The 14,611-nt window shown below is 44.8% G+C and overlaps 2 protein-coding genes and 3 pseudogenes across 2 annotated transcripts; 3 read left to right on the forward strand and 2 right to left on the reverse strand.

Moving 5' to 3' along the window:
* Nucleotides 1–2,328, forward strand: part of LOC130138504 (bifunctional TH2 protein, mitochondrial-like) — a 29,465-nt pseudogene extending 27,137 nt beyond the window's left edge.
* A 132-nt stretch (nucleotides 2,329–2,460) lies between these two features.
* LOC130138505 (ATP-citrate synthase beta chain protein 1-like) lies at nucleotides 2,461–6,209 on the reverse strand (annotated as a pseudogene).
* Nucleotides 6,210–6,510: 301 nt separating this feature from the next.
* On the reverse strand, nucleotides 6,511–7,732 carry LOC130138468 (uncharacterized). The gene is made up of 2 exons (XM_056312669.1): nucleotides 7,357–7,732; nucleotides 6,511–7,276 (listed from the first exon to the last, which is right to left on the reverse strand). Exons 1-2 carry the CDS (start codon nucleotides 7,642–7,644, stop codon nucleotides 7,175–7,177), a joined length of 390 nt encoding a protein of 129 aa, XP_056168644.1. The 5' UTR covers nucleotides 7,645–7,732; the 3' UTR covers nucleotides 6,511–7,174.
* Nucleotides 7,733–11,796: 4,064 nt separating this feature from the next.
* On the forward strand, nucleotides 11,797–13,402 carry LOC130138472 (ammonium transporter 1 member 2-like; annotated as a pseudogene).
* Nucleotides 13,322–14,295, forward strand: LOC130138506 (uncharacterized). Its single transcript, XM_056312726.1, has 2 exons — nucleotides 13,322–13,392; nucleotides 13,567–14,295. The coding sequence occupies exons 1-2, from the start codon at nucleotides 13,322–13,324 to the stop codon at nucleotides 13,940–13,942; spliced, it is 447 nt and encodes a 148-aa protein (XP_056168701.1). The 3' UTR covers nucleotides 13,943–14,295.
* The last annotated feature ends 316 nt before the right edge of the window (nucleotides 14,296–14,611 follow it).

The raw sequence follows: 14,611 nt of genomic DNA on the forward strand, positions 1-14,611 counted from the left end.
ATGGATATAGTTGGGCCAAGGAGTTTCAAACCTAATCAGGCATCTTTTTGTTATTGCTACTTGATGCGGCAGCTCCTGGGTTTTGTTTTAACATGCTGCATGTCATGTTATATTGAGACATCGGATTTGGTAATTGAGCTTGATGGACCTCTATAAGGAACGGTAAAAATAGAAAGAAGCTTTTCACCTTTTTCTCGCGAGGACAGAGGATTTAGATTATTTGAGAGTAAAAGCACCTGCAAATGTAGAAAGTCATCAGGTTTGTCATTAGAATATCCTGTTGCATCAGCTGATCTTGTGAAGGTAGCATTTGTCTTAGACTTATATATAAATTATTTTCCATGTAAGGTAACTTATGGCATGAAAGTGAGTCACCTGTCGTGATTAGAAAATGTAAATTTTTTTTTGACAGTGAGAAAAGGACAGTACCAACATTCTCCCAAGATATTACTCAACTTCATGTAATGGCTGAGCTGATTATTGTGTTGAGTTAGTATGATTAACATTAACGGCTTGACTACTCTCTATTCGAAATCTTAACATTCATGCAAGTCCTTTCTTGGTCTAATTGTATGAGTTATGCAGGAGTGGGGATCGGAGGTTACCAAAGGAGAGCACTCCCAACTCTGCAACTGTTGAGTATACTGATTTTTTGTTGGCCACAGCCTCAGGGAAGGTTGAAGGAGTCAAGGATCCTGGAAAACTTGCTACTCTCTTTGAGAGAACAAAAGTGGCAGCTTACCCTATTGGTGCCATGACACCATGCATGAGATTATATGCGTTTCTGGGTAAAGAGTTCCAGACACTCTTAGATGCCAACCAAGACAGTCACCCATACAAAAAGTGGATCGACAGTTACTCGTCTGAGGGTTTCCAGGTTGGTCATACACTTCAGCTGTGACCTTTTCTCCTTTCTCGTACTTGGAAGATGATGTGGTTTTCAGTTTGCTATTTCAGCTCTGGTGTGAAATACATTACTGGAAGGTCCTCTTACTTCAATAGCTCAGAATTTTTATTCTCTTAATTTAGGCAGAAGCTCTGCAAATTGAAGACTTGCTGGATAAACTGTCTCTTTGACAGGCGAGAAGCTTGACGTCATTGAAAATCTTTATCACCAAGCCATGAAACTTGAAATAGAGTTCTTTCTTGCCCAACCACTTGCCCAGCCTACCATTGTCCCCATGATTAGAGAGCCCAGTTTGGCAGCGAATCGTCTTATGTTATTTTCTGATTTTGATCTGACTTGTACAGTCGTTGATTCTTCTGCCATTGTGGCTGAGATTGCCATAGTTACTGCTCCGAGAACTGATACAAGTCAGTCTGAAAGTCAACTTGCTAGGATGTCATCAGCTGAACTGAGGAAGACATGGGACATCCTTTCGAGACAGTACACAGAGGAGTATGAGCAATGCATAGAAAGAATTATGCCGGCCGAAAAAGGTATAGTTTGTGGCATTTATTGTTCAACACCTTGAAACATTCTCCTCCCGGCACTGTCTAGAATGTTCTTTACATTTTTTGTTTAATATTTGCAGCTGAGGCATTTGATTATAAAGCACTTGACCAGCTGTCCGATTTTGAGAAACAGGCAAATTCCAAAGTGAACGAGTCCGGGGTCCTAAAGGGTCTGAAACTTGAAGACATAAAGAAAGCAGGTGAGAGGATGATTCTTCAGGATGGTTGCACCAGTTTCTTCAAGAAACTCATCAAGGATGAGATGGTGGATGTCAATGTCCATGTACTATCGTACTGTTAGTGTGGTGATTTAATCAGATCAGCATTTTCTTCAGGTAAACTCCTTTCCTTTTGGGGGCTACCCATCTTTAGCATAAGACTTTCTACTTGCATGTATACCAAAATACATAGAAAGCACCTGGGAGTGCTACTACCATCTTTTGATTGCTCAAGTCCATCTACAGTCTGTGCATTTGAGAACTTAAGAGATCGATATCTGGCTAGGGCATGTAATTTACTCACGACATTCACGGCACAGGGGACTTACAGCTTCTGAATGTACGTACAAATGAGTTGACTTTTGACGAGTCTTTTTCTACTGGTGAAATTGTCAAGAAGATGGAATCTCTCATTGAAAGGCCAAAGCATTTGATGAAATTTTGAAGAACAGGGAGGACAATAAGAGGAACTTGACCATCTACATTGGAGATTCGATAGGAGACATACTTTGCCTCCTTAAGGCAGATATTGGAATTGTGATTGGGTCAAGTTCAAGCTTACGGCAGGTGGGAAGTCAGTTTGGAGTATCTTTCTTCGAACTTTACCCTGAGTTAGTCAAGAAGCAGAAAGAGTACAGCGAAGAGAGCTCTGCTGATTGGAAGGGATCATCTGGCATTCTTTATATCGTCTCTTATTGGGCCGAAATACATGCATTTATTTTGGGGTGGTAGCTGAAAATTTCCTTTCGCGTATCCTCATTCTCTCACTAAAAGGACAAACAAAACCTACCTCAATGAACTTTGTGCAATATCGAGGAAGACTGCGTTTGAACCACAAAAGAGAAATTACATCACCCGCACCAAGTCCCTGTTCAACAATGGAAGACATTGGTACACCAGCGTAGCACGGCTCTTCCCCTGCAAAAGACGAATGCATTAATTTAGTACAACAGAATTCTTCCACCATCAACATCTAAAAAACTTCTTTCAATTTTACATTTCTGCAAGATTACCTCTATCATCGGAGATGGTTGAAATAATGTGAGTTGGAGCCCGAACTTTCCCGCTCTTAATTGCCGTGTTAAGATCCTCAGGGATCTGTGGAGGCGCGACTTCCTTAACTGGTGAAATCTTTCCTTCTTCAACCTAAGAAAGGATCATAAAATATGCATCAAGACTCGATCTTTGGGTAGGGCCCAAGTGGGAGTAGAACCACGTGCCCTGCTCTTTGCACGTGTTAAAGAGTCAACAACATGCATTTGATGACACCGTCTCATGTTCTACCAGTGGCCTCATCCCTGCAAACTGAAAACAATGCTTGACGGTTTCTCAAAGGTTTCCTTGATTGCGGTCTCCAAAGCTTCATATGAAGTAGGAACAACCGCCCCTGCTTCCCTGAGTGCTTGATTCTTTGCTTGTGCCGATTCCATTTCATCACCGCTTTTTGCACCCTAAGATGGTATTAAGAAGGAAGAACCACTTAAATCTTTTATGATTTAGTTATTGGGCTTGAAAAATTATGAAAAGCAATGAAGGCAGTCACTTACAGCATGACCAAATTGCACTTCTGACTTGAAGAGTCGTGCACAAGTCCCACTAACCCAAGCCACCACTGGTTTGGTCACTTTCCCCTGCTTTAGAGCTTCGACTAGGGAGTACTCGTCTCGTCCACCAAGTTCTCCAAGTACAACTATCATTTTGACCTGAGACAGATTAAAGAGCAGATCAGAGAACACGCTCTTGAATGACAAGATTGCTTAACTAGTAATGGAACTTTAAATTGGCATCTTAAAGCCAAAGAACACTAGATGCCCTATCATCTGTTATAAGTATTTACGAAAAAAACAAAATGACTCAAACTGCTTTATGATTCAGACTACACAAACAGTTCACAGTAAGCAAGCAAAACAACTCTATATTGCTATACCTGAGGGATATTGTTAAACCTCAGTATATGGTCAGAGAGAGTAGAACCCGGGACGACATCACCTCCGATGGCAATACCTACAGAAAAGAAAAGAGATAAATCGACTGTAAACTTGGCACTCTTCCACATTGTTAAGTGCCACATAAATTAGAGGCATATCTGCATACCTTCGTAGATTCCATCAGTGACACGGGGCAACAGTGTTGTAAAGTTCATTAGACATGCCTCCCTGCAATAAAGAGTCAATAAATTACTGCAAATCGACAACAGTGTTCAAACTAGCTGCCCAGATGAACAATCAAGAAACAAATTTAATGTAGCTTTGTCTGTGCATCTCAAAATGTTCTTCAAGAGAGCAATCCAAACTTTTGTTTTAAAGCTCTTTTCCAGTTGTCGGGCCAAACGTCGCAACAACATGTGTCGAAGCATAGGAACTTCAAGAATACGTACAGACTTAGAGACAAAACCAACGGATCCAGTTGTCAATAGTCCCAGCAGTGTCACCGATCTTCAATGCACCAGCTTGAATGCCTCCAACAGTTGCTGCGCCAATTACAACTCGCAATACCAGCAGGGTAAGAAGCTAACTTGACCGACTATTTGCAAAATTATGGTGCATAGCAAAATAAAGTCTCGCAATGCTTTCGGATTCTACTTCATCTATAGCTAGAGTTCTTCTCACCTTATTGTTTGCACGAGCATATGCAATTAACTGTTTGGTGTCCGACTCTGGAACACCTTCAGCAATAATGGCTACAACTCTTATAGTTTGCTGTTTTAGAGCAGCCAGTGATGAAGCAGCAGCACTGGAAAAGAAAAAAAATTGAATTCCACGGCAAGTACTTTAGCAATCAAAGTTAATGTCAATTAGTACCTAGTACTTACCTTCTGAATGAAGCAAAGTTGATGGACCCATCAGCAGTAGGATGTACCGCACATGCTGCTTCAGTGCTGCAAGAGTAATAACATGCTTGTAAGATACAGACTCCACAATGTGCAATCGCCCCTTAAACTGCAGGTTGCTCCAAGAGTCCCAAACTGGGGAAAACATCGATAGAACTCGACCATACTAAACTGCTATAGTTGTGCTAGTGTACAATGAAACAGGAAGTTACTGTTGCACTATCTGCAGCATACTAAGCGTAGATGTAGAACTTCCACATCACCTGGCCACTAGGCTAATGAAAATCAACGATGCTGTCAATAGATCACAGGGCATGGGATTCCTTTATATTCCCTGTTTTCTTTTTTTTTGCGAGTAATCAAGTGGGCATTTCAAGTCTTAATAATAGTAGTTACTGCTGTTGTCTCCTATCCTTCTAAAAAATGTATTCATGGGTTAATTTTATCGCAAAAGCAAGCCACCGCAAGAGATTTAAAGAAAATAGAAGAAAAGAAAGGTAATTTCTCTCCATCATTTATGATGGGTATAATCAACAGAGCACTTTGTAGCAAGTTAGCCACCAATCAGAAGCAAAATTCAGCTCACTGTTTGGTTAGCTTTACAATCTAAGAATGATGGGGAAGAAAAAGTAAGATGTGAATGACGTACGTCGAATGAACTGGGATAGCAATTTCCTCCTGGCCAAAGGAGAGTTTCTGAAATCCCTCAGAACCAGGGTTGATAATACCTGCAACCGATGGTGTTTCCCCCGCCCTACACAAAACAGGAAAGTTCGAGTAACATTAATGACTTCCATTGAAAAGAAGATCCCAGCAAGCATATTAAGGAAAGAAACACATAGATTGCAGTGGCCCGACTTGTCCTACACACTACAAAGGAAGTCAAAATCAAGCATCCGCTGGATTGGGAGTTGCTTGTAGTTATAGAATAGAGCTTGCGTGGTGCGGGAGAATAGATGTCCAGTGGCCATGATGAAGAAGTACCAAAAACCTGCATGAATGAAGGAACAAGTCTCAATAATAAATCTAGATGCCGCATCGTAAGCTCCAGCGGCGTAACACTACTTGAAAGAACAAAGCACACGGAAGCCCAAAGATCTTGAAATCCCTCATTTGGAAAACCGAGTACGATGTGTTTACGTGGAAGCATGTAAACAGCCATTCACAACATCAGCTGTATGGTGTAACTCAGAATTTGCGCCATTTTGCAAACTTTTGTACAAAGATGAGCCTCGTATAGGCTGGCCTGACTTGGAAATTCAGCCCTGGGTCCCACCCCTCCCCCATATTTAATTTTATTTATTTATTGCGTTTTCATGATCGAGATCCGAAGCGTGAGATATGAAGATCAGCTTTCGAATTTGGAGATATGGAGACCATCAAACAACACACCGTTGCATCTTTTTTGTCCAATCTCCGACGCCCCTTTTCAAATTTCAGTGGCTTAACGCTTTCCTCCGAGGCTCTTCAGTGACAGGACATCACCATACTCCGATTCTTCCACGAACTCGCAATATGCATATTTTATATTTGTGCTGCTCCACTCAGCTTTCAACTCACCAGATTCCACCAATTCTTAGTGCAACTCCAAGCACTGTTGACCAGGTGACTCTCTTCAAAGCATTTGAGTCAGGGATGAAGGTGTGCGACAACGAAGAGGAGGAAGAAGAAATTGGAGGTAAGATAGCGAAATGAGGAGCGGCCATGGTTTTCTTTCGTCAGTTGAGCTAAAGATGCATTGTACAGTGATAGTACGAGTTTCCAGTTTCATTTCTCGGGAAAAGACGGGACTCCTTTTTTAGAGAAAAATGACAAGTTGGAAGGAAGCGTGGTTTTGTTTGGTTTCTCTGTTGAATAAGATAGTAGCTCCGAGTCATTAGGCTTGTTCTCATCACTGGGACTGATTGGTTCGAACTAAAACAGGGTTTGGTGATTTAGACTTTCATATAGAATGCCATAGGCAAGCCTGCACGATACGATCGGGTAGGGGACAGTTTGATCTTCTCGTTATTGAAAACCGGTCGTAGCAAAAAAACAAACAAATTATATAGGATCAGCGACAGGGTTGTAGTTGCGGATCACCGATGAGCCCTTTTTCCTTTTTGCAGGGAGGCTAAATGGATTGAGAAAACAAGCAGCTATCTTATCATGACAAAAAGGACCGCGCAAATTCGTTGGAGCGTTGGACCCCCTCCAACGTATGTATCGAGTACTGTCCATCCTATATCCCAATCAAGAGATTCAGGGAAAGCACAAACGATCTGAGATCGGAGTAAAACAATCATGAAAACAAAGTGCCACTGGGGTGAATGTCCAAGAACAAGGACTGAATGCAAGAACAGGGAGTTTTTGCAAGGACCCTAAGCAAGCAAGTTCAGAAATCCTGGGAATACTACCTTCTTACAATATTTCCGTATAGAGAGCCCTCAAATCAAAATGCTCTCCCACTTTCTCCGTGTAAACTGCCTAACTCTCATATCAACAGAAGGAAACTAAGCCTAACTCTCATATCAACAGAAGGAAACCAAGCTTAACTCTCATATACCAAGCCTAACTCTCATATCAACAGAACGAAACCAAGCCTAACTCTCATATCAACAGAAGGAAACAAGCAATAGCAATCTGACATTCCTGTCACGCAGCGCTTCCCTCCCTCGCCGCTGCTCGGTGGTTACTCGAACAACGCCGGCGGCGGCGGCGGCCCCACGACACCCGACCGGAAGACAGAGGACTCGATCAGCGGTGGAGCTCGTGAAAAATCCACAATAAAGGTCTACCAAACACAGCTTGTCTGTGTCACACATCTGTCTAAGGGAAAACGCCAAAAAAAGAGAGAGGATACATGAAAATTACCTCCACGAACCTCCGGTCTTCTCCATCAGGCAAAAATCGGAAGTCTCCGACGAAAACAACCGCATATCGTCCGCCAATGTATCCGAAAACGTTCATCGTGTCCACGCGATGAATGCAGGGATCCACCATCGCGTGTAACCCAGATATCTCCTCTAAGTCGTCGGCAGTAATGCTGTCGAAGTCGACATGGGAATTGGGGCCAAAGAATTGAACAATGAGATCGCGGCAGTGGTCGAACAGGGTATAGTATACCCCGCCGAAGAATGCTGCCGTTTGATTCGGATCCATGGAGGGATCGAGATCGAGATCGAGATCGAGAGGGAGAACAGGGAGAGGGAGAACAGGGAGAGGGAGAGCGGCGAGAGGAGCGAGAGGTCGGGCGTTTAGAGTGTTGCGCAGGAAGTTTAGGGTTTTATAACCCCGACCCGAAAAGAAAAACCCCGTTTTCTTCTTCTTTTTCTTTTTTTCTTTTCTTTTCTGTTTTCCGGTTCTTGTCGAAGCGTGGTCATCTTTAGCAACTTCGGAAACCATACCCGCGGATTATGTTGTGAATGTTGGGTCTGGTTCGACCGTGTATTTGTCTTCGTATCCTCTTGTGACCCCTATGCCTAGACCAAACCGTACGTTTTGATTAATGTCTTTTCCAGTTTTGTGTTTTCCCTTTTTGGTAATTTGTTGATATATATTGCGAAAGTCTTTTGTTTTTTGCTATTTTCTTTTGGGATCGCAGCTATACGAAGATTGATATGCGAATTTGGTATACTTAACAGTGCGACAGACAATAAGTAGTCAATCAAATTCAACACCCAATAAGAGTCTATACATCGCTTAATGTTCCAGCAATTTAGTATGTTTAACATTATCTTTTCCTTAATCAAATCCAGTTCAATTCTTGTGAAGTTGATTGAGCAATGTGATTCATTGCAATGTTCTCAAGAAGCATCAGTCTTGAGTACGAGGGACAGGGGACCAATATTCAATGTCGGGTAAATGTATGAGAAAAAAATAAATCAGCTATACACCGATTAAGTATTGCGATGACGTGGATAGAATTCTTGTGTCCCCCATCCTTTCGTCCTCTCACTGGATTAAACACTCATAAATTCGCGGAAGAGCGTCGTTTCAAGGTTCGCATTTTTTTTGTCTTTTAAAAATGGAAATCAAACGCCTATGAATTTCCCTTCATACCATTCCATCACTTTATTGAAACCGATTGACTCACTTCTCCACGCCGGCAGTAGAACGGATGCATGATATGCTTTCTCCTATGTTGCCGTAATAACCAGTCTTGTGCCAATTGGTCAATATAATCTTGTTCAACGAGTAATATTCAGCGCCTTCCCCTAGGCCCTCCAAAAAAATAAATAAATAAATAAAAAGACTAGGAGCTAGTTCTCGTTCTCCATGACTTCACAATAGCGGCAACATGATTAGAAGCCTGGGTACTTTGTGATTAACGACGTACAATCCAGCCTATGCAGTTGTACATGCGAAGGTCTTAACTTGTCGTGCTTCATTCGAGCCGGACTATGCAACGAATAGTTAGTTTTTGCTCGCATATCAGAGATTCACTTCAAATATGGGATTGAGTTTTCACTTAATTTAATGAGTGGCATGCCCTTGTGTTCTCTCCACGTTTCTTTGACAAAGACACTGGGAATATCTGGCGTGAGTTGTGCATACGTTATATAAGGCTGGGTTTATCTACCATTTTGACTTATGAGAATGGAATTCATAAATGGTTACAAGATTCCACCAATGCTATAAACTGGTCAAAGATTCTTTGGGGTTTTCTAAGTTCATTATACTATCACAGGCCATTTAGTCCTGTTGCCTTTTCGCCGCCCTCTTGCGGTCATCCAACTCGAGGTTTTGCGATTTCAGGTTTTGGTGGAAGCTTGCTGTTTCAAAATCCCCGCCAGTTGAATGTTTCTACTGCCAGCTGCATCTTCAAGATTCGTGAATGATCCATGATTCCGAGTCTCCCAAGCAAACCATGGTTGGAACTGGTCTTACGGTCTTAAAATGCCGCGAGCAAGAAATCGCTTTTCCTTCTTGTTTGCATATTGCAATTCAATATCTATCTCGGCGAGCGGGAAATAAAGAACACTCCCATCAGCCGTCGCATGTATAGATACCACGCACTACTTTAGTCGTAGAGTTTCAGAAGATGGTAATTCTTCATCGATGTGAGTTTAGTCCATTTTTGGCTGTTCAGGATTAGTCTGTTACCTCGCGATCGTGTTTTCTTCCTGTTTTCCCCCTCTTTGTTCTTCTAGCAGACAAATTATGCAAGTTATATCTGTGAGGAGACAAGAAGCCAAGAAAAGAAAGAACCAAAGCTAAATACAAAAGAGCAAACCCTGTCGAATAAGACCATTTCCCTTCTTGTTGCTACTTACATCATCTGTCCTCCGAGAGCTGCCCCAAAACACTAGCTTTTCGCAGCATCACAAGGTTGTCTACCACTTCAAATATTAATAATTCGATAATCAAACAATTATATAGAGCTTTTAATTAGCTGTATTAACTATAACAAAAGGGATGTGAATTAGTCTTCGTCATAATATTTTTTAATAACTCGAATTAAAAATAGATACAGGTAGAACAAATGCTTAAGAACACGCAAGCCACGGATTGCTACTCATGTTTCTTTCTCTTCTCTTTTCTTTCTCGCTTGCAAATTCTAACTGTGTCACCTGAAACAATAATGATTTTTCATCACAATTGTGGATTGTGATTATATATGGATATTCCAAGATTCGGGTTGAGTGTCAAAGTCGAGAGTCGGATCGTAAGTGCCATATTGAACACCCGATAGTCGAGTCTATCGCATCGCGGCTAATTTTGTTGACTAGTCTCCACATACCTACCGTAATTTGAGATCTATAGCCGGAGAGAGTGGCCGTGGATATGATTTGAACTCTCTTTACTGAAACCATGTAGGGCCATCAAATCGATTAGCAAATGTTCTGAAGTTATTCAAGAACATAAGCTAGCAACTTGTGGTGAGAATGGCCTGTGCTCTTTTGTAGGGTTGAATGTAATGGCTTTTCTCATTACTCTTGGAAGACGTACGTGCAAAAATCAACTGAATCCAGTGAAGCAATCCAGTTAGAGCAGTAAAATAGACATGATATACTACAGATTGCAAATCGATTGCTATCTTGGCGGCTCATCCAAAACCCTAGGCTCCGTTTGTTTCACGGAACATATTTTTCGGAAAAAAATTTTCTTCATTTTCCGGCGTTTGAATTGGTTAGGAAAATGAGTTAATGAAAAACATATAGTTAAATTCAGGAAAATGAGTTAATGAAAAACATATAGTTAAAGAATCGGAAATCATTTTCCAAAATATGACTAGATATTGACATTTAAACCTTAAACTTTGCACTTGGACATGAGAATCCCAATGCTCGTTCCCGGGCCCTTGGCAATGAGGCTAGGTCTACCGAGGTCCACCAAGGGCAAGCTCGGGTCCATCGAGGCTGGGCCAAGATCTCAGCGCCCGGGCCCATTCCCATCGAGGCCGGGCCTGGGACTCTTGTGCCCTAGTCCATTGAAGCCAGGCCTAAGACCCTAGTGCCCGAGATCGAGTCCTCAGGGCTAGTACCCAAGTCCTTGGCACCCTTACGCGGGTCCCCGGCGCCCATGTCCATCAAGGCTGGGCCCGGGTTCCTAGTGCCCACACCCAGGTTCATCGAGATTAGGCCCGGAACCCCGGTGCTTGTGCCCAATTTCCTAGCGCCCCAACTCGGGTACATCAAGGCTAGGCCCGAGTACATCAAGGCTAAGCTTGGGACCCTAGTGCTCGTGTCCGAGTCCCTAGTGCTTGTGCCCAGGTCCATCAAGACCGGGCTCGAGACTCCAACACCCGTGCCCGGGGCCATCAAGGCCGGGCCTGGGACCTTGGCACTCGAGCTCGGGACCCTAGTGCTCGTGCCCGAGTCCATTGAGACTAGTTCCGGAACCCTGACGCACTTGTGTCCCGATCCATTGAGGATTGAGGCGGGGCCCGAGACCTCAGGTCCTTGTCCATCGCAATCGCGACCATTGATGCTAGGTCAGGTCCATTGAGGCCAGGCCCGGGTCCATAGAGGCCAGGCCGAGGACCCCAGTGCCCAGGCATTATATTAGATCTTCAGTCACATAACAAGGACAAGAGAATTTCGACCACGATCCACAAGCAAAAGTATACAACATCATGCGTATATTCCGCATCATGATTTTTGTCCGGTTTATCCACGCCATCGGTACAAAACAAGAATGGGCAATGAAAAGTCTTCTCTCTCTGTCTTCAACACCACTCCGTCCTTGCCCTATATGACCAACACAACCACAACCAGATAGACTCTCTCTCTCTCTCTCTCTCTCTCTCTCAAACACCACCATCTTCATCTTCACTTCCAAAGTGCTCCATCATCAAAACCACCTTTACCCATGGAGATCAAATGCTCAGCCTCGGACCTAGCCTCGCTCACCAACTCCACCGCCTCCAACTCCAACAATGCCCTCATGTCCACCTTCCTCTGCAGCCGCCTCGACGCGCATCTCCAACAAGTTCGCCGACACTGCCCACGCGGTCGACAACACCTACCTCCTCTTCTCCGCCTACCTCGTCTTCTCCATGCAGCTCGGCTTTTCCATGCTCTACGCCGGCTCCGTCTGCGCCAAGAACACCATGAACATCATGCTCACCAACGTCCTCGATGCAGCCCGTGGCGTCTCCGCTACTACCTCTTCGGCTCCTCCAAGGGCTTCGTCGGCCTCCACTTCTTCGGCCTCAAGAAGATCCCCTCCGACCCCTTCGATTACAGCTTCTTCCTTTACCAATGGGCCTTTGCTATCGCCGCTGCCGGCATCACCAGCAGGTCCATCGCCGAGAGGACCCACTTCATGGCCTACCTCATATACTCCACCTTCTTGACGGGCTCTGTCTACACGATAACCTCTCATTGGTTTTCGTCCGCCGACGATTGGCCCAGCCCATTCCGGCCTGACGGCAAGCTCTTCTTCGGGTCTGGCGCCATCGACTTTGCCAGGTCGGGCGTGGTCCACATGGTGGGAGGGATAGATGGCTTGTGGAAAGCCTTCATTGAGGGCCCGCGCATCAGCCGGTTTGACCAGGCTGGGCGGGTCGTGGCCTTGCGGAGTCACAGCGCGTCCCTCGTTGTCCTTGGGTCATTCATGTTGTGGTTCGGGTGGTACAGGTTCAACCTGGGCTCGTTCCTCACCATCTTAAAGACGTACAACACCATCAGCGGGTTCTACAGCCGATGTAGGACCGTGGGGCGGACAGCCGTCATGACCACGCTGGCCGACTCCACCGCCGCCCTCACCATGCTGTTCAGCAAGCGATTGTTGGCGGGCCATAGGAACATCATCGACGTGTGCAACAGCCTACTTGGCGGGTTCGCAGCCATCACGTCCGGGTGCTCCGTGGTGGAGCCGTGGGCCGCGGTCGTGTGCGGGTTCGTGTCCGCGTGGGTCCTCATCGGTTTCAACAAGCTCGCGGAGCTGGCCAAGTTCAACGACCTGCTCGAGGCGGCCCAGCTTCACGGGGGCTAATCTTCACGAGCCTATTCGCAAAGCAGCGGTATGTGGACGAGGTGTACGGCGGGTCGGGCCGTAAGTACGGGTGGTTCACAGGCGGCGTGGGCAGCTGCTGGTGGCCCAAATCGTGGAGATCCTGGAGATCATGGGGCAGGTCACAGCCACAATGGGCCTGCTGTTTATGGGCTCCACAAGTTGAAGTGGCTGAGCGTCCGGCGATGATGAGAAGGACAGCATGGATCTAATGAGGCACGGCGGACTCGCCTACATTTACCGTGATTAGGACGACCAGCTGATCATCCCTCCCATCACGAGGAGGGTAGAGCCCACGAATCGGAGCCCCGCCCCAAACGTTGATGATCAGAATGACACACGATCCGTCTGATCCTTTCTTGCATGGGAGTGGGCCCGCATGCGTAGGATTTGGATGGCTGGGATTCTCTTTCAAGATACTCGGGGTGTGTCCAAACCAGGGGGTCCTGTGTATTTACAGCATTTTGTCGCCATCTCTCTCGTGTCCTTTTTTCTTTGGACTAATCCTTAAATCGAAAAAATAAAAGAAAAATGAAGAGGATAAGCTATTTATTCGAATTTTATTGTAATTTTAATGCGTAAATTATATCGAAAATAAGTGTTGTCTACTCTTTATTAAACCAGCAATAGCAATAGAAGGGAAAAAACTAGACTTGAATATCGAAACTCACTCGACAACGATTCATTTGCAATACCGATCCGCCTTCTTCTTCATTCAGTCATCGAGCGCGTCCTCAACGAGCGAGCAAAAGGTGGGAGGCTGACCTTCAAGGGCGAAGCCCTAGCGTCCCGCAGCAAGTCCATCGACAAGAAGCAAAAGAAGAAGCGCAAGCAGAAGCTCAAGGATGCCGCCGCCGCTGAGGACAGCGAGATCGAGCAGCAGCGGGTGGAGGACGGCGACGGCGACGCTGCGGCGGCGGCGGCGGGCCAGGACATTTACCCCATCGACGCGGCAAAGAAGATGAAGTACGAGGAGCTGTTCCCCGTGGAGGCGAGGTAGTTCCGCTACGACCCCAAGTTCAAGGCCAAGACCGTCGAGGACGCACTTGATGACCGAGTGAAGAAGAAGGCGGATCGGTACTGCAAATGAATCACTGTCGAGTGAGTTTCGAAAATAAGTGCTGTCTACTTAAATTAACTATCGAAAATAGAAGAATGGAATCGGCCTATTACCTCTCTGAGGTTAAGATGCTTGCTCTGCTTATCCTTGTCAATGTTATCATAACACAAATGCACAGCCAGTGACTAAATGGTGTGAACCTTCTGCATGTTAAATGTAACAATGGCATGATATTCCGAAAAATCGGAAGCAAATCACCAACAAGGCAAGTCCTTTAATGGTGAAGACGTGTTAGGAGCACCTATTACTGGATTTTATTTCTTTTTCCACACAATAATATCATGCTCGGTCAAGGCACGGGAACTTATTAAAAAATAAAAGAGAAAGCAAGGGAACTCTTTTTTTTTTTTGCTAGAAAAGAAAGCAAGGGAACTTGCACCGTCTCTTTTACGACAGTTTTGGTTGCACGCATCTGTTGACAGCAGTCTTGGTGTGTGTGTCCATGATGTCTTTTTGAGGTTTTCACAATGTTGTCCGTTCCGTGTCCTACTCACCGCATGCTTTATGTGAGGCACCGCTACAGGTTATCTAACTCATGCTAATATTAAG

This window comes from Syzygium oleosum, unplaced genomic scaffold, assembly GCF_021117445.2.
Source record: "Syzygium oleosum isolate NSW1041296 unplaced genomic scaffold, Sole_v2.1 Sole_v2.06, whole genome shotgun sequence".
In the NCBI taxonomy this organism is placed as follows: domain Eukaryota; kingdom Viridiplantae; phylum Streptophyta; class Magnoliopsida; order Myrtales; family Myrtaceae; genus Syzygium; species Syzygium oleosum.

Excerpts from the sequence above, each read along its gene's own strand:
- LOC130138468 (XM_056312669.1), bottom strand. The coding sequence starts at position 7,644 with ATGGATCCGAATCAAACGGCAGCATTCTTCGGCGGGGTATACTATACC. Across the intron at positions 7,277-7,356 it reads AAGACCGGAGGTTCGTGGAG|ACCTTTATTGTGGATTTTTC; the intron begins GTAATTTTCATG and ends TGTGTTTGGTAG.
- LOC130138506 (XM_056312726.1), top strand. The coding sequence starts at position 13,322 with ATGCGTAGGATTTGGATGGCTGGGATTCTCTTTCAAGATACTCGGGGT. Across the intron at positions 13,393-13,566 it reads TCCAAACCAGGGGGTCCTGT|CAATAGCAATAGAAGGGAAA; the intron begins GTATTTACAGCA and ends TTATTAAACCAG.